Source organism: Heterodontus francisci, chromosome 3, assembly GCF_036365525.1.
Source record: "Heterodontus francisci isolate sHetFra1 chromosome 3, sHetFra1.hap1, whole genome shotgun sequence".
In the NCBI taxonomy this organism is placed as follows: domain Eukaryota; kingdom Metazoa; phylum Chordata; class Chondrichthyes; order Heterodontiformes; family Heterodontidae; genus Heterodontus; species Heterodontus francisci.
Window position 1 is genome coordinate 165,751,955 of NC_090373.1, and position 22,940 is coordinate 165,774,894.

Consider the following 22,940-nt stretch of genomic DNA (forward strand, 5'->3'; position numbering starts at 1 on the left):
TCCTGCTTTCTCCCCGTATCCCTTGATCCCATCAGCCCCAAGAACTATATCTAACTCTTTCTTGAATATATTTAATGATTTGGCCTCAACTGCTTTCCGTGGTCTAGAATTTCGCAGGTTCACCACTCTCTGGGTGAAGAAATCCCTCCTCATCTCAGTCCTAAATGGCTTACCCCTTATCCTTAGACTGTGACCCCTGGTCCTGGACACCCCCGCCATTGGGAACATCCTTCCTGCATCTAGTCTGTCCAGTCCTGTTAGAAATTTGTAGGTTTCTATGAGATCTCCTCTCATTCTTCTAAATTCTAGTGAATACAAGCCTAATCGACCTAATCTCTCTTCATACGTCAGTCCTGCCATCCCAGGAATCAGTCTGGTGAACCTTCGCTGCACTCCCTCCATAGCAAGAACATCCTTCCTCAGATAAGGAGACCAAAACTGCACACAATACTCCAGATGTGGTGTCACCAAGGCCTTGTATAATTGTAGCAAGACATCCTTGCTCCTGTACTCGAATCCTCTCGCTATGAAGGCCAACATACCATTTGCCTTCTTAACTACCTGCTGCATCTGCATGTTTACTTTCAGCGACTGGTGCACAAGGACTCCCAGGTCTCTCTGCACCTCCCCCTTTCCCAATCTATCGCCGTTCAGATAATCTGCCTTTCTGTTTTTGCCACCAAAGTGGATAACCACACATTTATCCACATACTGCATCTGCCATGTATTTACCCGCTCACTCAACCTGTCCAAATCACACTGGAGCTTCTCTGCATCCTCCTCACAGCTCACACTCCCACCCAGCTTTGTGTCGTCTGCAAACTTGGATATATTACATTTAATTCCCTCATCTATATCATTAATATATATTGTGAATAGCTGGGGTTCTAGCACTGATTCCTGTAGTACCCCACTAGTCACTGCCTGCCACTCGGAAAAAGACCCGTTTATTCCTATTCTTTTTGTTTCCTGTTTGCCAACCAGTTCTCTATCCATGTCAGTACCTTACCCCCAATCCCATGTGCTTTAATTTTGCACACTAATCTCTTATGTGGGGCCTTCTGAAAGTCCAAATACAGCACATCCACTGGTTCTCACTTATCTATTCTACTAGTTACATCCTCAAAATTCCAGTAGATTTGTCAAGCATGATTTCCCTTTTGTAAATCCATGTTGACTTTGCTCGATCCTGTCATTGTTTTCCAAGTGCTCTGCTATTACATCTTTTATAATGGACTGTAGTATTTTCCCCACTACTGATGTCAGGCTAACCGGTCTATAATTCCCTGTTTTCTCTCTATCTCCTTTTTAAAAAAAATAGTGGTGTTATCATAGCTATCCTCCAATCCGTTGGAACTATTCCAGAGTCTAGAATTTTGAAAAATGACCAGCAATGCATCTACTATTTCTAGGGCCACTTCCTTAAGTACTCTGGGATGTAGATTATCAGGCCCTGTGGATTTATCGGCCTTCAATCCCATCAATTTCCCTAACACCATTTCCCTACTAATACTGATTTCATACAGTTCTTCCTCCTCCTCACTAGACCCTATATTCCCCAATGTTTCTGGGAGGTAATTTGTGTCCTCCTTTGTGAAGACAGAACCAAAGTATATATTTAATTGATCTGCCATTTCTTTGTTCCCCATTATAATTTCCCCCGTTTCTGACTGTAAGGGACCCACATTTGTCTTCACTAATCTTTTTCTCTTCACATATCTATAGAAGCTTTTACAGTCAGTTTTTATATTCTCTGCAAGCTTACTCTCATACTCTATTTTCCCCTTCTTAACCGATCCCATTGTCCTCCTTTGCTGAATTCTAAACTGCTCCCAATCCTCAGGTTTGCTGCTTGTTCTGGTCATTTTATATTTCTCCTCCTTGGATCTAATACTCTGCCTAATTTCTTTTGTACGTCACGGTTGAGCCATGCTTCCTGTTTTATTTTTGCGCCAAACCTTCCAAAGCAAATAAAAATTCAAAACTAAAAGGCACATTCATCACATGTTAATCTCCAACAGTGGAAATACGTTGAGTGAATTTATTGAACATATATAAAAGGTGGATGGGTGGAAGGGAATATGGAACAAGTCTAGCAAATTTGAGGGGATTTTCACATAAGATTATCAGAATCTTGTGATTTCTTGTCTCCAGTATCTACCTCTCATCTCTGTTATAGAGGTTGAGTCATTGCAACTGCCGATGGCGTGGACTTGATGAGGTTCACCGATTCTGTGACATTGGCATGGAGTCCACAGCAGGTGATCATACAATTTTTCATAAATTGGCATTGCCTTTGCTTTCCAATTGTGCTGTTCATTACATACATCGTCAAGAGGTTGGCTTTAACTGTCTCCACCAAGGCGGTAACCTCAAGACAGAGGCCGAGTACCAAATTGGATTGGTTGATAACTCCTGTAAAATCGTTGAACACCACAATGTCTGAATGATTGCTGATAATTACTTAGACTCACTAGTAGCTGTTGTAACTAGTGATTTTCTTACCTTGGCAGCTGAAGTCATAAATAATCTGGAGCTAGAGCCTGCTATCTGCTCTTGCGCTAAGCAGCATTTTAAAATGTTATTTTATTTGTTCTGGGAACATGGGTAATGCTGGCAAGTTTGCAGTTATTCCCTATTTCCTCTGAGAGGCTGATGGATTCTCACCCTCTTGTTCATCTGAAATCTGTCCCCAGTGGCTACAGCTTGGAAGGTGGAAGGCTGCCAAACTTCTGATGGCACTGGTGGGTGACCTCAAGCTCCTGAGAGTCTTGAAGGCCTGGCTGCAGACTGCAGGATCTTTGTGTAGGCTGGGTCAGTCTGGCCCAATTTGGCACTGTTAAAGTCACTGGTGGAATGGGTGATGGGACAGCAGGTAACGATCCAAGGTTACTTTCCTGGGACATTGTCTCTGCAGGTCCTGTGGTTCTGTATGAGAACAGAGTGGAGTGATGTTCTGGAAGCTGCTGCTGACAATGGGGAAGAGGGTATATGGGCAGGCTTGGCCTCCTCTGCTTGCAGTCTGCTGTCTGGACTTTTTGCAACTTCTGCAAGAAAGAAGGAAATCAGCTAATGGCAGTCTTGCAAGTGTTTAAGAGAATGCCCCTGTCATGGTAGAATAGCTGATTCGCAGAGTCTTAAATGTGAGTTGTAGGTAGATGAAGGTTGTGTGTGAGAAGGAGGCGGAATGAAGTGTGGTGCAGTGACTTTTAAGAGATTGAAGGGAGTACTGTGTGCAGTGAGGATGGAGGTATGAGCTGAGATTTAAGATAGCAATGTTGTTACCTTGACAACACTGGTGAGGCCATTGAATTTCTTTCAGCATTGCAACCATGTCCTACATACAAACATATGAATTAGGAGCAGGAGTAGGCCATTCGGCCCCTTCATGCCTGCTCTGCCATTTAATAAGATCATGGCTGATCTGATTATGGCCTCAACACCACTTTGCCGCCTATGCCCGATACCCTTTGACTCCCTTGTTAGTCAAGAATTTATCTACCTCTACCTTAAAAAATATTCAAAATAATGACCCTGCCTCCACTGCTCTCTGGGGAAGAGAGTTCCAAAGTCTCATTTTTGTCTTAACTGGAGTTGAGGTGGAAGCTGTGATACCGTAGTAAACCTCAACATGGAGTTTGTAGCTCAGCTATCTTGAAGAGAGACAGGATTAATCTGTAGATTAGATAGGTTGCAGAAGCTGTGTTTCAAGTGTGCATTAAATCAATCAGGTCAAATCACTTCAAATTTATAAAGTCTGCGTAGGATCTGATTTAAATTTTTGTCCACTTTTTTTTTTAAGAACAAATATAATCTTTTGGCCAAGTACCTATACTTTGTATATGGTCTACTTAAATGTTGAAAATGCGTGTCAGCCATAGTTCAGCAGTAGTACTGTTGCCTCTGAGGAGCTCAGGTCCCCATCTGGAGCCCTGAGCAAAGAATCGAAATGTGCACTTCACTACAGTACTGAGGGAGGGTGTACTGCACCGTTAGGGGTACCAGCTTTGGGATGAGATGCTAAACCAGAGCCCTGGCTGTGCGTTTTAGGTTGGCGTAAAAGCTCTCGTGGCTCTATTTGAAAAAGAGCAGGGGAGTTCTCCTGATGGCCTGGCCAATACTTATCCCTGAACCACTGCCCAAAACTACCCAAAAATTATCTGGTTATTTACATAATTGCTGTTTGTGGGGCCTTGCTGTGTGCAAATTGGCTCCTCTGTTTCCTACGTTACACCAGTCTGCACTGAGTGCTGCTTGAGTGCACAGGGTGTGAAGAACGGAGTTTGGTGAATGACAGGATTTTAAAGGTTAATTTCTCTCAAGTCTAGTTTTTGCTTACATATAGCAATTAAGTTTTTTTTTATTCATTCATGGGATGTGGGCGTCGCAGGCCAGGCCAGCATTTATTGCCCATCCCTAATTGCCCTTGAACTGAGTGGCTTGCTAGGCCATTTCGAGGGCATGTAAGAGTCAACCACATTGCTGTTATCTGGAGTCACATGTAGGCCAGACCAGGTAAGGACAGCAGATTTCCTTCCCTAAAGGACATTAGTGAACTAGATGGGTTTTTACAACAATCGACAATGGTTTCATGGCCATCATTAGACTAGCTTTAAATTCCAGATTTCTTAATTGAATTCAAATTCCACCTTCTGCTGTGGTGGGATTTGAACCCATGTCCCCAGAGCAATACCCTGGGTCTCTGGGTTACTAGTCCAGTGACAATACCAGTACACCACCGCCTCCCCTAAAATTACTGTAAGTTAAAAGACTGTTTTAAACAGGGATATACAAGCTCTGAGTATCTGTAGCTAGTTAATTAGATAACTAGCTCTTGCAACCCTGACTCATTGTTTTTCAGAGAGTATAAATTCAGGGGTCTCTAAGTGCTGCTTGTGTGCACTGTGTGGTGCTTGAGTGCACAGTGTGACGGGAGCTTGGTGAGTGAGGGAGTTCAGTGAAGAGGGAAACTATAAATTAATTAAGGAAAATAAATTTATTTTAATTAACACTATAAAGATGGCAAGCTGTGTCACAGCTGCAGTATATGGAAGCTCCTGGATGCCATGGCAACCATGTCTGTAGTAAGTGTCTGCGGATTGAGGAACCTCGGCTCAGAGTAGATGAGCTGGCGGCCTAGCTGCAGACATTGTGATGCATCAGGGATGGAGAAAGTTACCAGGACACTTTGTTCCAGAAGGCAGTCACACCCCTTAGGATAGGGTAGCTGATCGGATCAGTGGTCAGGGAGAGAAGGGTCAGGCAGGTAAGGGGATCGCAAAGGTGGGAATGGAGCGGCCTCAGCCCGTGCAATTTGGCAACAAGCTCAAGGTTCTTGCAGCTTGTATGGACAAGAGTGAGGACTGTAGTGTGGATGAGCAGACTGACCATCGCACCATGGTAGGGGAGGCCATTCAAGTGGGGGACGTTAGAAGTAATGTAGTGGTAGTAGGGTAGGGTAGTCAAGGGGATAGACACTGTTCTCTGCAGTTGAGAGCGAGAGTCCAGAAGGCCGTGTTGCCTGCTCGGTGCCAGGGTTTGGGACATCTGCTCAGGGCTGGAGAGGAACTTTCAGTGGGAGGGGGAGGGTCCAGTGATCATGGCCCACATAAATGTACCAACGACATAGATAGGATGAGGAAAGAGGTTCTGCATAGGGAGTATGTGGATCTAGGCACTAAATTAAAAAGCAGGACTTCAAAGGTAATCATCTCTGGATTATTACCTGAGCCACGTGCAAATTGGCATAGGGTGAATAAGATTAGAGAAATGAATGCGTGGCTTAAAGACTGGTGTGGTAGAGGTGGGTTCCAGTTTGTGGGGACTAGCACCAGTATTGGAGAAAGTGGGGACTGTACTGTTGGGACAGTCTACACCTGAACCGTGCTGAGACCAGTGTTCTAGTGAGCCGCATAACTAGGGAAGAAGAGAGGGTTTTAAAGTAAATAGTGGGGCAAGGGATCAAATTTGGTTAGATGTGGTAAATCAAGGAGAAGAGGCAAGGCAAGAGAGAAAGGTATTAATATGGGAAATGATAAAATGTGTTGTTTCTGTTGGGCCTATACTCCACTCCCATGAGTGAGTACCATCATTGATTAACCGAGCCATCCTCCACCTTTTCCTATGATAAGGGACAGAGTACAAATCTAAGAGTAAATCAGCAGATAAGGCGAGTGGTTACAAAAATAATAAAAAGACAAAACTGAAGGCACTGTATCTGAATGCATGTAGCATTCAAAACAAAACCAATGAACTGATAGTACAAATAGAAATAAATAATTACGATCTGATAGCCATTACAGGATGACATAGATTGGGACCTGAATATTGAAAGGTATATGACATTTAGGAAGGACAGGAAGCTAGGAAAAGGTGGAGGATGGCTCTGTTAATTAATGATGGTACTAGCACAATGGAGATGGATGACCTAAGTTCCGGAAACCACGATGTAGAAGCGTTGAGATGAGAAATGATAAAGGCAAGAAGTCATTCATGGGAGTGGAGTATAGGCCCCCTAACAGAAACAACACAGTAGGGCGGGGTATAAAGGAAGAAATGGGAGCTTGTTGGAAAGGTACGGCAATAATCATGGGGGATTTTAATCTATATATAGACTGGAAAAATCAGATGTGCAAAGATAGCCTAGATGAGGAGTTCATAGAACGTTTTCAGGATAGTCTCTTAGAACAGCATGTTCTGGAGCCAATCAGAGAGCAGACTATACTAGACCTGGTATTGTGCAATGAGATAGGATGAATTAATGACTTCATTGTGAAGGCACCCCTAGGCAGCAGCAATCATAATATGACTGAATCTTGCACTCAGTTTGAGGAAGAGAAGAGTGGGCCCAAGTCTAGTATTTTAAGCTTAAATAAGGGCAATTATGAGGGCATGAAAGCAGAGCTAGCAAAAGTGAACTGGCAAATTAGGTTAAGGGATAGGTCAATAGAGATGCAGTCATAGATATTTAAGGGGATATTTCAGAATACACAGAATAGATACATTCCAATGCGAGAAAAATGCCAAGGGGTTAACTAAATAAGTCAAAGATAGTATCAAACTTGAAGAAAAAGCATATAATTGCACAAAGGGTGGCAGGTCAGAAGATTGGACAGAATATAAAAAACAGCAAAGAATGACAAAGATTAATAAGGAGGGAAAAATTAGATTACGAGAGAAAGTTAGCTAGAAATATAAAAACAGATGAGAGTTCCTATAGATAATCAAAAACAAAAAGTTAATAAAGTTGGCATTGGTCCTATAGAAAGTGAGTCTGGGGAAATAATAGAAAATAAGGAGATGAGATGAATTGAACAGGTATTTTGCATCATGAAATAAAAACAAAAAATGCTGGAAATACTTAGCAGGTCTGGCAGCATTTGTGGAGAGAGAAGCTTCAGGTCAGTGGATCTTCATCAGAACTGGTATTTTGCATCAGTCTTCACTATAGAGGATACAAGAAACATCCCAGAAATAGCTGTAAATCAGGAAATGGAAGGGAAGGAGGAACTCGAGAAAATTACAATCAACAGGGAAGTGGTACTGAGCAAATTGTTGGAGCTGCGGGCTGACAAGTCCCCGAGTCCTGATGGACTTCGTCCTAGGGTCTTAAAAAAGTGGCTAGTGAGATAGTTGATGCGTTAGTTTTAATTTTCTAAAATTCCCTAGATTCGGGGAAGTTTCCATTCGATTGGAAAATAACGTAAGGAACTCCCTTATTCAAAAAGGGAAGAAGACGGAAAGCAGGAAAGTGCAGGCCAGTTAGTTTAATGTTTATCATGGGGAAATGTTAGCAGCTGTTCTTAAAGATATTGCAGCAGGATACTTAAAAAAAAAAATTCAAGGTAATCTGGCAGAGTCAACATGGTTTGGTGAAAGGGAAATCATGTTTAACCGATTCATTAGAGTTCTTTGAAGAAGTTACATGTTCTGTGGATAAAGGGAAACCGGTGGGATGTATTGTACTTAGATTTCCAGAAGGCATTTGATAAGGTGCCAGATCAAAGGTTATTGTAGAAAATAAAAGCTCATGGTGTAGGGGATAACATATTGGTATGGATAAGAAGACTGGTTAGCTAACAGGAAACGGGAGGCATAAATAGGTCATTTTCTGGTTGGCAAGATGTAACAAGTGGTGTGCCACAGGGATACGTGCTGGGGCCTCAACTTTTTTTTACAATTCATATAAATGACTTGGATGAAGGGACCAAAGTTGCTAAATTTGCTGATGGCACAAAGATAGGTAGGAAAGTAAGTTGTGAAGAGGACATAAGGAGGGTTCAAATGGATATAGATCGGTTAAGTGAGAGGGCAAAGATCTGGCAAATGGAGTATAATGCTGGAAAATGTAAAACTGTTCATTTTGGCAGGAAGAATAAAAAAGAGCATTTTTTAAAAAATTCATTCATGGGATGTGGGTGTCGCTGGCCAGGCCAGCATTTTTATTGCCCATCCCTAATTGCCTTCGAGAAGGTGGTGGTGAGTGGCCTTCTTGAACCGCTGCAGTCCATGTGGGGTAGGTACACGCACAGTGCTGTTAGGAAGAGAGTTCCAGGATTTTGACCCAGCAACAGTGAAGGAACGGCGATATAGTTCCAAGTCAGGATGGTGTGTGACTTGGAGGGGAACTTGCAGATGATGGCGTTCCCATGCATTTGCTGCCCTTGTCCTCCTAGTTGGTAGGGGTCGCGGGTTTTGAAGGTGCTGTCTAAGGAGCCTTGGTGCAGTGCTGCAGTGCATCTTGTAGATGGAACACATTGCTGCCACTGTGCATCGGTGGTGGAGGGAGTGAATGTTTGTTTGTAGATGGGGGGGGGGGGAGCGGTGCCAATCAAGTGGGCTGCTTTGTCCTGGATGGTGTCCAGCTTCTTGAGTGTTGTTGGAGCTGCACCCATCCAGGCAAGTGGAGAGTTTTCCATCACACTCCTGACTTCTGCCTTGTAGGTGGTGGACAGGCTTTGGGGAGTCGGGAGGTGAGTTACTCACTGCAGGATTCCTAGCCTCTGACCTGCTCTTGTAGCCACGGTATTTATATGGCTACTCCAGTTCAGTTTCTGGTCAATGGTAGCCCCTAGGATGTTGATAGTGGGGGATTCAGCGATGGTAATGCCATTGAATGTCAAGGGGAGATGGTTAGATTCTCTCTTGTTGGAGATGGTCATTGCCTGGCACTTGTGTGGCGTGAATGTTACTTGCTACTTATCAGCCCAAGCCTGGATATTGTCTAAATTATCTAAATGGTGAGTGATTGCAGAGCTCTGAGATGCAGAGAGATCTGGGTGTCCTAGTGCATGAATCACAAAAGGTTGGTGTGCAGGTATAGCACGTAATTAGGAAAGCTAATAAAATGTTTAATGCGAGAGGAATTGAATACAAAAGTAGGGAAGTTTTGCTTCAGTTTTACAGGGCATTGATGAGACCACATCTGTGTACAGTATTGTTCTCCTGATTTTAAGGAAGGATATAAATGCTTTTGAAGCAGTTCAGAGAAGGTTTGCTAGACTAATACCTGGAATGGGTGGGTTGTCTTATGAGGAAAGGTTGGACAGGCTAGGCTTGTATCCGCTGGAGTTTAGGAGAGTAAGAGATGACTTGATTGAAACAGATAAATTCCTGAGGGGTCTTTACAGGGTGGATGTGGAAAGGATGTTTCCTCTTGTGAGAGAATCTTGAACTAGGGTTCACCCATTTAAGAGAGCGATGAGGAGCAATTGTTTCTTTGTGGATCATGAGTCTTTGGAGCTCTCTTCCTCAAAAGCCGGTGGAAGCAGAGTCTGTATATTTTTAAGGCCAAGGTAGATTCTTGATGAGCAAGGGGGTGAAGGGTTATTGGGTGTAGGCGGGAATGTGGAGTTGAGTTTACAATCCGATCAGCAGAGCAGGCTGGAGTGGCCTACTCCAGCTCCTAATTCGTATGTTCACCAGTGACTACACTTCAGAAGTACTTCATTGGCTTTCGGGGAGGATGTTGGCATGGTGGCAATGTCATTGAGTTAGTAATCCAGAGGCCCAGGCTAATTCCATGTGGGCATGGGTTCCAGTCCCACCACAGCAGCTGCTGATATTTAAACTCAATTAATTTATTTAATAAATATTTGGAATCATCGATTTGTTGTAAAAAAAAAAAAAAACCCCCATCTGGTTCACTAATATCCTTTTTGGGAAGGAAATCAGCTGTCCATGCCTGGTCAGGCCGACATGTGACTCCAGACCCACAGCAATGTGGTTGACTCTTAACTGCCCTCTGAAATGGCCTAGCAAACTACTCCATTCAAGGGAAATTAGGGATGGGCAACAAATACCAGCCGAGCCAGCGATGTTCACATTCCATGACTGAATAAAAAAATGCTTTTTGGGATGCCCTGAGGTCATGAAAGGAATTGTAAACATTTCTTACACAGCTTTGCTCATATTGCCAAACCCCTTTTCATAACATTTGCAATCTTTGCCTTTTAGACCTTGAGAAAAGCAGAAAGGTTCCACACTCACCCCACACCCCCACCACCAAATAAACCTTTTACATTTCACCCTTTTCTCTTGTTTTGTCTCATTAGGATAAAAGTGAAGCTTTTTTTTTAAAGAGCTAGATATACTCAATGTTATTAAACCTGAATCAAAATAGATGAGTAGTTTTGTGAGAATCACAATATCCATTCAATTTGGGAAAAAAAACCTGATCTGCTATCAGGTCATTCTGTATTGAAGTGTGTTTGAGTTCTCCCACAGTGAGGAATAAAGGCAATCCTTTTCCTGGCTGCTTTCCATGGTTCCTGCCTGACTAAAGACTCTTGGCTTTGATCAATCCAGCTTTACTATTTGAAATTTTTCCTATGAAGTTCCTCACTGACTTTTTAATCTCTGGCTTTTGCCTAAATTAATTTTTTTTTTGTCTGCGTGTGTTTGTTGCAAAGTAGAAGAAAGACTTTGTGGGCCGTCAGTAGGAATTGCTGAAGCTTTGACTAAAATCATTGGAATGGTTAAGGATGTTGCAGTTGTGTGTCTCTCCTACCCACTCTCTTTTAGTGGAACAGGGAGATTTTCAAGGGTACCTGCTTTATGAAGTATGAAGACTTTTGATCCAACAGGCAGCTGAGCTTGAGTTTCTGTTGCACTTTGTCAGCTGTTGCCTTTCATCATCCAATGTTTATAGTGTTGGTGACTTGGGCTGTGTTGTGATCTGATAAACGTCTCCACTGATATGGCTGCCTGGCTACTTAGCATGGGGATTATAGCCAGTTTCAGGTTTTTTTTCAGATCACCCTGCTGGCTGTGTTTTACTCTGTTAATGACATTGCTGTACAAGTTGCATTTTGATAATGAAATTTTTGGTCTTTGTCCTGTGGTCCTAGAAAATCTTTTGCAGATATTTTGTTTTTTATTCAATCATGGGATGTGGGCGATGCTGGCCAGGCCAGCATTTATTGCCCATCCCTAATTGCCCTTGATACAGTGGTGGTGAGCTGCCTTCTTGAACTGCTGCAGTCCATTTGGGGTAGGTATACCCACAGTGCTGTTAGGGAGTTCCAGGATTTTGACCCAGCGACAGCCAAGGAACGGCGATATAGTTCCAAGTCAGGATGGTGTGTGACTTGGAGGGGAACTTGAAGGTGGTGGTGTTCCCATGTATTTGCTGCCCTTGTCCTTCTAGTTGGTAGAGGTCGTGAGTTTGGAAGGTGCTGTCTAAGGAGCCTTGGTGCGTTGCTGCAGTGCATCTTGTAGATGGTACACACTGCTGCCACTGTGCGTCGGTGGTGGAGGGAGTGAATGTTTGTAGATGGGGTGCCAGTCAAGCGGGCTGCTTTGTCCTGGATAGTGTCCAGCTTCTTGAGTGTTGTTGGAGCTGCACCCATCCAGGCAAGTGGAGAGTATTCCATCACACTCCTAACTTCTGCGTTGTAGGTGGTGGACAGGCTTTGGGGAGTCAGGAGGTGAGTTACTCGCCTCAGGATTCCTAGCCTCTGACCTGCTTTTGTAGCCACGGTATTTATATGGCTACTCCAGTTCAGTTTCTGGTCAATGGTAGCCCCTAGGATGTTGACAGTGGGGGATTCAGCGATGGTAATGCTGTTGAATGTCTAGGGGAGATGGTTAGATTCTCTCTTGTTGGAGATGGTCATTGCCTGGCACTTGTGTGGCGCGAATGTTACTTGCCACTTATCAGCCCAAGCCTGGATATTGTCCAAGTCTTGCTGCATTTCTACACGGACTGCTTCAGTATCTGAGGAGTCACGAATGGTGCTGAACATTGTGCAATCATCAGCGAACATCCCCACTTCCGACCTTATGATTGAAGGAAGGTAATTGATGAAGCAGCTGAAAATGGTTGGGCCTAGGACACTACCCTGAGGAACTCCTGCAGTGATGTCCTGGAGCTCAGATGATTGACCTCCAAAACCACAACCATCTTCCTTTGCGTTAGGTACGACTCCAGCCAGCGGAGGGTTTTCCCCCTGATTCCCATTGACTTCAGTTTTGCTAGGGCTCCTTGATGCCATACTCAGTCAAATGCTGCCTTGATGTCAAGGGCAGTCACTCTCACCTCACCTCTTGAATTCAGCTCTTTTGTCCATGTTTGAACCAAGGCTGTAATGAGGTCAGGAGCTGAGTAGCCCTGGCGGAACCCAAACTGAGCATCACTGAGCAGGTTATTGCGAATCAAGTGCTGCTTGATGGCACTGTTGATGACACCTTCCATCACTTTACTGATGATTGAGAGTAGGTTGATGGGGCGGTAATTGGCCGGGTTGGACTTGTCCTGCTTTTTGTGTACAGGACATACCTGGGCAATTTTCCACATTGCAGGGTCGATGCCTGTGTTGTAGCTGTACTGGAACAGCTTGGCTAGGGGCTCGGCAAGTTCTGGAGCACAGGTCTTCAGTACTATTGCCGGAATATTGTCAGGGCCTATAACTTTTGTAGTATCCAGTGCCTTCAGTCGTTGCTTGATATCACACGGAGTGAATCGAATTGTCTGAAGTCTGGCATCTGTGATGCTGGGGACTTCAGGAGGAGGCCGAGATGGATCATCAACTCGACACTTCTGGCTGAAGATTGTTGCAAATGCTTCAGCCTTGTCTTTCGGACTGATGTGCTGGGCTCCCCCATCATTGAGGATGGGGATATTTGTGGAGCCACCTCCTCCAGTTAGTTGTTTAATTGTCCACCACCATTCACGGCTGGATGTGGCAGGACTGCAGAGCTTCGAGCTGATCTGTTGGTTATGGGATCGCTTAGCTCTGTCTATCGCATGCTGCTTATGCAGTAGCTTCACCAGGTTGACACCTCATTATGAGGTCTGCCTGGTGCTGCTCCTGGCAGGCCCTCCTGCACTCTTCATTGAACCAAGGTTGGTCTCCTGGCATTATGGTAATGGTAGAGTGGGGGATATGCCGGGCCATGAGGTTACAGATTGTGGTTGAGTACAATTCTGCTGCTGCTGATGGCCCACAGCGCCTCATGGATGCCTAGTTTTGCATTACTAGATCTGTTCGAGATCTATCTCATTTAGCACGGTGATAGTGCCACACAACACGATGGATGGTATCCTCAATGTGAAGGCGGGACTTCGTCTCCACAAGGACTGTGCGGTGGTCGCTCTACCAATACAGTCATGGACAGAAGCATCTTCGGCAGGCAGATTGTTGAGGATGAGGTCAAGTATGTTTTCCCCTCGTGTTGATTCCCCCACCACCTGCCGCAGACCCAGTCTAGCAGATATGTCCTTTAGTTCTCTGCCAGCTCAGTCAGTGGTGGTGCTACTGAGCCACTCTTGGTGATGGACGTTGAAGTCCCCCACCCAGAGTACATTTTGTGCCCTTGCCGCCCTCAGTGCTTCCTCCAAGTGGTGTTCAACATGGAGGAGTACTGAGTCATCAGCTGAGGGAGGGAGGTAGGTGGTATTCAGTAGAGGTTACCTTGCCCATGTTTGACCTGATGCCATGAGACTTCATGGGGTCTGGACTCGATGTTGAGGACTCCCAGGGCAACTCCCTCCCTACTGTATACCGCTGTCCCGCATCTCTGGTGGGTCTGTCCTGCCGGTGGGACAGGACATACCCGGGGATGGTGATGGCAGTGTCTGGAACATTGTCTGTAAGGTATGATATTGTGAATATGACTATGTCAGGCTGTTGCTTGATTAGTCTGTGGGACAGCTCTCCCAACTTTGGCACAAGCCTCCAGATGTTATTAAGGAGGACTTTGCAGGGTCGACAGGGCTGGTTTTGCCTTTGTCGTTTCTGGTGCCTAGGTCGATGCCGAGTGGTCTGTCCGGTTTCATTCCTTTTTATTCACTTCGTAGCGGTTAGGTACAACTGAGTGGCTTGCTAGGCCATATCAGAGGGCTGTGGGTCAGGAGTCACATGTAGGCCAGACCAGGTAAGGACAGCAGATTTCCTTCCCTAAAGGACATAGTGAACTAGATGGGTTTTAAGAACAATTGTCAATGGTTTCATGGCTTTTAATTCCAGATTTTAATTAAATTCAAATTCCACCTTCTGCTGTGGTGGGATTCGAACCCTTGTCCCCAGAGAAATACCCTGGGTCTCTGGGTTACTAGTCCAGTGATAATACCACATTGCCACCGCGTACCCGTAGGGTGATGCCAACTTTGCCCTTGTAGCTTTACACAGGTCTTCCACTCTTTTTCCTCTTACAGTTGCTGCACTCCTGTAGCAGGGTAACTGCTAGGAACACCCCAACCTGTTGAGTCTCATTGAAAAATCCAAAGTTAGGTTGAATTTGGTTTAGGAATGATGAGGCCCTTGGAGGAATGGCACTACATATGCAAGATCAGAATGGTTTGTGATTCGGTGAAGGACAGTAGATGATTAGATTAAATATGATTATGTGTAGGCAGTGTTGTGGTTGTTACTGAACTATTAATCACGAGAACGCAAGTTCATGACACACCATGGCAGGTTGCCAATTTGAACTCTGTTTTTAAAAAAAAATCTGGAAATAAAAATTGAGCATGAGCAAAAGTGACCACAAGGTTATTGTATTGTTGTAAAAACACAACTAGTTCACTTAAGGGAAGGAAACCTGCCATCCTTATGTGGACTGGCCTGTATGTAACTCTAGTCCTACACTGATGCACTTAATTCAGGTTGCTCGCTCGCTCCCCACCCCTCCGCCAGACGCTAGCTCTGGGTCGCGCCACTTCCCACGTTTCATCAGGCACCAGGCGCTGCCCAAAGAAGCAAGGGGTGACGTAGGAGCGAGTGGCCTCCCTCTCCCAACCCTCCCTGTCAGCTTGCAGAAATCATTTTAGCCTGGACTTAGTAAAAGTAAACAAGCTCCGATTTTGAATTGGGGTGTGCACAAGTGCTGAAACAATCTGTGACCACCTCCCACCGGAGCATGAGACCCAGGTGATTTTAACTTGTTTGCATATCCCGACACTGACTCCCTACTCCTGGTTACGCAAGGGGGAAAAAATTCTAACCCTGGGCCTCCAGTGGCCAAGACGCAGGCCGCTGCCAGCTTTTGCTGGCGAGATCAAAACTGTGCAGATCTTAGTCAGGCCAGGGGTTAAAATAACGTGCCAGTCCTTATGACATTAGGATGCAACTTGGGCATTGCAATTAGTCCCGCTGTCCTCTGGGGCAGGCGGCCTCCCTGTGCCTGAACGTCAGACAAGTTTAAGGTGGTGGGGTGGGAATACATTGGAAAACAGCTCAAGCTACACTGCTGCCAACAGCCCTGCGTGTTCCCCCCCCTGCCCTGCCCCACCCCACCCTGGGCATATTAACCCTACCATCCAGCTGTTCCATTTGGGATGTAACAGTTGCTATGCTTCAATAATAATCATTACCTGAACGGCACTGAGATGTTTTGATGTTACAGGTGCTATAGAACTGCAAATTTTCTTTTAAAAGCTGCTTGTCTGGTCTCAGGGTTTCATCATATGGGAAATTCTCTGTCAGACTTTCGAATTGGTTTAATTGAAAGCCCTTTCCAAAGTAACTACGGGAAACTGAGAAAGTTGTTACTTATGCACGGTCAATAAGGTCAAAAGTTTAGTTCAAAACCTGTTCTAAATAGACTGTGGGTACATTTTGTTTTGGAAGTCTCGTGTGCGCTGTACATTCTATGTTTACATGATTGCATGTTTTCTTTGCTTGTACATTCTCATTGCACAATTTTCTAGTGTTTCAGGAATGATGCTGCCACAAACATTCTGTTCAAAGAACGTACCACCATAGGGCAGCGAAATCCTTATGCAAATCATAAGGCTGTGACTGTCATTCAGTAGGCACACCATAACTCAATGCGCCCGGCCTACTACTTACTTGCCTCACGTTGTAGCCCCATTTCTCACCCGAGTGGGGAATGTGGTGGCCAGGGCAAGAGGCTGGCACCCATGACAGCACCAGTGTGAGGCCTGGCCATTTTAACTCCTGGGCCAGTAGGGGTGATGCTTAGGCTGGCAGTTGAGAGCAGGATTTTGGGAGGAAGGAGGCAGCCGTTGGAGACTTGAAAGAATGGACTCAGGTGGTCTAACTATTGTTGGGGAGCAGTGGGGATCAGGAAACCGGTGTATTTGGAGCAAAGTCCTGGCTAGGGGAGGCCCAAGGTTTCCTTGTGGGGCTAGGAGGAAATTCGATGGAGAGTAATATTGGGCAGAGTGTAAAACTGACGTGCAACTTGATCCCGTCAGTTCTCTCCCTTGGTGAGTTGGATTACCATATTCTTTCCCCACCCCCACCAACCACCCCCGCTTTATCTTCCAACAGCCTAAATTCAAAATCCTCATTTTGGACAACAAATGTTTCCATGGCCTCACCTCACCCTATCTCTCCAACTCTCCCCTGTCTTACATACCTGCTTATACACCTTTGGTCCTCTAACTCTGCATCATTCGGTAATCCTATAGTCGTGGAGCCTTCAACCAGCTGGGCCATGTTCTCTGGAATTCCTTCAGTAAACCTCTTCACTCCTTTTCAATTGTGCATCAGTTATCTCTCTAACCTTTTTACTGATTGGTGCCCACGCTCTCTTATGCGAAGTTACTTGGGAGTGTTTATGGTCTTGAAGGCAAAGCACAAGTTGCAGGTTAATAGTAATGGTTGCATTGGACTTATTTTCAGTTCTAGGGTATTGCTGCAACCATACGTATATAACCAAAATTTTGGGTGACTCTTGATCATTTGGTAATTTTTATTATCCATCGAGTAGTCTGGAACATGTTGGGAATCCCCTTGATATCAGATATTTAGGGTGCTGGGAGATGAAAACAATGGAAGCCACAAATAGAATTGAAGTAATTTTTTTTTCTTTGTGCTAAGCCATTTGTGTTTCCTTTCTGCACAGCATGGGTAGGTTCGGTGTCCATGGGAATGATCTTCTTCTGCTCTCCCATCGTGAGCATTTTTACAGACTTGTACGGATGCAGGAAAACTGCAACAGTCGGAGCTGCTGTGGCTTTCGTTGGGCTAATTGCAAGTTCATTTGTCAAGTGAGTTTTTATTTGCATGCTTCAAATATTCTGTATTCTTTATTATGGCAATTGTTTTCCTTTCCTACAGAGCCCCTACAATTACTTCTGTTCAGCAAATGCTTTTAGGGCATTTCTAAAATTGGCTAGCTTGCCTGTGTATAACAGGTTGAATTACAAAAATCTTTTCGGGAACATTGTCGTTTTTCTTTTAGGTTTGGGTTAGAGTGGGGTAATAATAACTTGCCATTCTCGTGGAAGAATATCTTAGACCACTCTTCCCCACAAATCCAAGTCACCATCTCTTTTTGTTTTTCTGAGGCTCCTGAAACATTACCTGTCTTCATTGAGAGATACAGAGGAAAAAAAGACTACACATGCTGGAAACTGGCAGATCTATGATTCTATTCTGATTAAAGGTTCTGCCCTTGAAACACTATCAATACAGATGCCAATCATTCTGTATATTTCCAGCATTTATTTCATAGGAGCATAGGAATTGCTAGACCATGTATTATCCTGGTAGTTGCATGATACAATGATGCTGGTCATGGCAATTGATTTGTCTACATCTGACCCAGTTATGACATGAGGAAATGCTCATCCATCCTTGTTTTCCAACATTTCCCCTTCACTCTGCTGAAAGCAAGAGGAAAGGGTCCTTAGAGCTGAGACACTTCCAGGGTAAACCTCAGAATCAACGGTGCTAGTGGGCAGCCTTGCCTGCTAAGGCATCTATCAGAGAAATCTGGACATTCGTGATTTTCCAACTGTATGGCGAGGCTCCCCACCAGCAACACAGTTAAATCAACTTACCTCCATGATGATGCATGGAATCATACAGCACAGAATACAACCGTATCCATCGTCCCTGTGCCAGCAGACCCACATTCTTACTCTATCCCCATAGCACTGCAAATTGCCTTTTCAAGTCTATAATCCACTTCAGCATCTAATTTTGTAAACCCAAATACCCAATACAGGTAAATCTTTAATTTATATTTTTTGAAAATCATGTGGGAAGGAGGGTAATTTTAATCTTCTGGTGCTCCTAGTGTGTAACTTTGTGTGTCTGGATTATCAAGAAAATACCTAATGGACAGAGAATTGTATAGCTACACACTTGACTTCCTGACATGCACCCCAGCATGCAAAGCTCTATGCTAGGAGTGCTAAAGACAAAAATCTATGTCGCAATCACAGTTGACAATTTTTTAAGCTGACTGTTCAAGGTAATGCCACTGGATTCCCACCTCTGTCCTGCTCTTGATGCTATTAAGCTTCTTTCTAGTCAATGGTGACCTCCGGGGCGGTGATAAAAGGGGACTCTGCACTGGTGGTGTCATTGATGTCCAGGGCGACATGGGCTGTTCTTTCTCTTGTTCAAACTGGCCATTCCCTGGCACTTGTGTAGTTTGGGCGTTACCTGCCACTTATCGACACCGGCTTGAATGTAGTGCCCAGATCCTGCTGTAGACTGCTTTGTTATTGGATGAGTTGTGAATGGAGTTAAACGCTGTGCAATCTTCTGTGAACAGCTATCCTCCTAACATTATGATGGAGGGAGAGTGATTGATGCAGGAGCTCTTGTAAGGCCCACTTCAAGCTCATCCAGTCCAGCTTCCTCCCTTCTCACAACATTAAAACAGTCCTGACCAAAGTCCCAAATGGCATCCTTTGATAGTGACCATGGTGGTGCATTATCCCTCCTCATCATCTTCTCTACAGGGTTTAACACAGTTAACCACACCATCCTCCTCTAATGCCTTCTAAAGCTTGTTACCCAGTCAGACTAAAATGAGAAGAGACCAATGGAGAAATGGGTGGAAGTGCGAGAGCTTTCAAAGTGCTAGTGAGATTTGGTTTGAAATGTGTGATCTTTAAGGATGCTTTTATACCCAGCTGCTTATTCCATCTATAGTATTTTGGAGTCTGTGAATGCAGCATAAGTTGTACATCTCTATACAGCTGCTGCATTCTCAGCAGAAAGCTCCCTGAAGTATTTTCTCTGATTTTGAAAGTTGTAGAAATGCGATGATATAAACCATAGAATATAATGCATTGTTTGTTTGTATAGCTCACTATGCTTAACAAGTTGTTTTCCACCCCACACACCCCATCCTTTGCATCATATGCAGATCTCTAGGGCCCATGTATTTTACATATGGAATCATATTTGGCTGTGGTTCTTCATTTGCCTACCAACCATCTCTAGTGATTCTGGGACATTATTTCAAACAGCGCCTCGGACTGGTGAATGGGATTGTCACGGCTGGCAGCAGTGTCTTCACCATAGTCCTGCCCTTGCTCTTGAAACAGTTGCTCCCAAAGATTGGACTCAGCCATATGTTACGCGTCCTCAGTGCCTTCATGTTTGTGCTGTTTCTTGTTGGATTTACTTACAAACCGCTTATCCCAGTGGACAATAAATGTTCTTCAAAACAAAAACTGAATGTCAAAAAGATTTTCAATGTGAAGATATGGAAATTCCTAGGATATCGCATCTGGGCATTTGGAATCCCAACTGCACTCTTCGGATACTTTGTGCCTTATGTTCATCTTGTAAGTATTTTCCTATTTACTTAATAACACAAAATAAACTTGCATTTATATAGCACCTTTTAATGTAGTAAATCATCCCAAGGTGCCTCATAGAATGATATAAGGAGATATTCGGACAAAAGCTTGGTCAAAGCCATATGCTTTAAGGATCCTCTCTTTCTTTTTCCTTTAAGATAAGAGGCTTAGAGAGGGAATTCCAAACCATGGGATATCAGTCGCTGAAGGTGTAGCTGCTAGTGGTGGAGTGAAGAAAATCAGAGATGCACAAAAGGCTAGATTAGAAGAATGCAGAGATCTTGGAGAGTTGTAGGGCTGAGGGATGTTACCATGATGGGGAGGGATTTGAATGCAAAAATGAAAATTTAAATTTGAAGTACTGCTGGATCAGGAACAAATACTTGGATAGTTTGTTAGGACCAAACAGGAAAAAAACACATAATGGAAGGGATTCCTCATCTCACCATTTGTGGTAACACTGTACATGCATTTGGGAAGATTTCTTCTAATCAGTAACAGCTTGCACCTTTAATGTTGTAAAATATCCCAAGGACCTTCACAGGAGCATTAGCAAACAAAATATAACACTGAACCACATGAGATATTGGGACAGGTGAACAAAAGCTTTGTTGAAGAGATAGGTTTTAAGAGCTCCTTAAAGGAGGAAAGAGAGGTAGAAAGGCAGAGAGGTTTCAGGAGGGAATACTAGATCTTGGGGCCCTGGCAGCGGAAGGCACAGTCGCCAGCTGTGGAGCAAAGAAAATTGGGGATGCTCAATAGGCCAGAATTGGAGGAGTACACAGATCTGAGGGAAGGCTGGAGGAGGTTACAGAGATGGGGAGGGAATAGGTGGTGGAGAAATTTGAAAACAAGACTGAAAATTTTAAGATCAGACTGGGAAGTAACGTAGGTCAGTGGGCACAGGGATGATGGGTGAACAGGACCTTGTGAGTTAGGATATGGGCATAAGCATTAGATGTAACTGGTACCAGAGTCACATTTCAGACACTAATGTAATCTTCAGGGTTTCCAGTGGTGACCATAAACTGCTTTCAAGGCTTGTGATGTAAAGTGTCTCCTTTTGATTAGATTATTGCTTTGTCACATGACATTACCTGTGCAGTTTACAGTGTTACTGGTGCAACTAGGAATTCAAGTTAATATAATAGTGAAAAGATTACTGCTTGCTGAATAATTCTGTGTTGATCATGGGCATCACAGTGACTAACGACAGAATAAGACCAGGATCTGAAGGGAAATACACAGCAGGTTTGTCAGCATCTGAACAGAGTGAGGCACTAACAAAGGTTAACCCACCTAAGCATAGATTTACGGCACAGAAGGAGGCCATTCAGCCCATCATGCCTGTGCAAGCCAAGAAAGAACTATCCGGTCAAATCCCACCTTCCAGCTCTTTGGTCTGTGGCCCTGTAGGTTATGGCATCAGCGCATATCCAATTGATTTTTAAATGATGAGAATTTCTGCCTCTATCAGTCTTTCAGACAGAGTTCCAGACCCCTACTGCTCTCTGCATGGCAAAAAAAACTCAACTCCCCCTCTAATCCTTCCTCCAATTTCTTTAAATCTATGCCCTTGATTATTGACCTCTCTGTTAATGGAAATAGGTCCTACCTATCCACTCTATTTAGGCCCCTCATAGTTTTATACACCAATTAAATCTCCCCTTAACCTCCTCTCTTCCAAAGGGCCTCAGTCTATCCAATCCTTCGTCATAGCCAACATTTTCCATTCCTGGCAACATCCTTGTAAATCTCTTCTGTATCCTCTCTAGAGTGATCACATCCTTCCTGTAATGTGGTGACCAGAACTATGCACAGTACTCGAGCTGCAGTCTAACTAGTATTTTATACAGTTCTAACAAAACTCTCTGCTCTTATACTGTATACCTCAGCCAATAATGGAAACTATCCTCTATGCCTTCTTGACCACCTTACTTAGCTGTCCTACTTTCAGGGATCTGTAGACATAACACTCCAAGATCCCTCTGTTCTTCTACACTTTTCAGACTCTTACCATTTATTGTGTATTCCCTTACCTGGTTTGCTCTCCCAAAATGCATTACCTCACACTTTCCAGAGTGAATTCCATTTGCCATTTTTTGCCCACCTGACCTGGCCATTGATATCTTCCTGCTGTCTATAGCTTTCTTCCTCACTATGAACCAGGAGGCCAATTTTTGTATCATCTGCATACTTCTTAATTTTGCCCCCTACATTTAAGTCTAAATCATTGATGTACCACAAACAGCAAGGGACCCAGTACTGAGGCCTGTGGAACCCAACTGGAAACGGGCCTCCAGTCACAAACACCTGTTGACCATTACCCTTTGCTTCCTGCCACTGGGCCAATTTTAGATCGAACACTACTTTCCCTTGGATCCCGTGAGCTTTTAATTTACTGATCAGTCTGTCAAGTTGGACCTGATCAAATCCCTTTGCTAAAATCCATACAGACCACAGAAAATGTGCTACCCTCATCGACTCTCCTTGTTACTTCCTCAAAAAAATTCAATCAAGTTAGTCAGACATGACTTCCCCTTAACAAATCCATGCTGACTGTCCTTAACTGATTCTTGCCTCTCAGTGACTATACCATCTCTCAAAATTTCTTCCAATAATTTGCCCACTGCTAAAGTTAGGCTGACTGGCCTGTAATTACTCAGGCTATTCCTTTTAAAGGCTGCTACCCAACCCGAACCCGACGGGACCCGACAACATGTGTCGGGTTCAGGTCGGGTCGGATTGAACTCCCAGGTCCGGAATTCGGGCTGGTTCGGACACGCTCCATCACAGGTAAATGGCTCCAATGTTAATTTAAATTTTGGACTAGAAAGGTGGTTTTGTTGCAGTTATTTTAAGTTGGTGCAGATCAGCAACAAAGTGAAAAACGGAAGGTAAGTTAACTGATGGTCGGGTCGGGCAT

The 22,940-nt window shown here is 44.1% G+C and overlaps 1 protein-coding gene across 1 annotated transcript in view; it reads left to right on the top strand.

Annotated features, from left to right (window-relative positions):
• slc16a10 (solute carrier family 16 member 10) overlaps positions 1–22,940 on the top strand; it is a 162,122-nt gene that overhangs the window by 75,094 nt on the left and 64,088 nt on the right. Inside the window, exons 2-3 of the mRNA XM_068027338.1 lie at positions 17,314–17,458; positions 19,576–19,999. Coding sequence (XP_067883439.1) covers positions 17,314–17,458; positions 19,576–19,999 — 569 coding nt within the window. The remainder of the gene's footprint in view (positions 1–17,313; positions 17,459–19,575; positions 20,000–22,940) is intronic.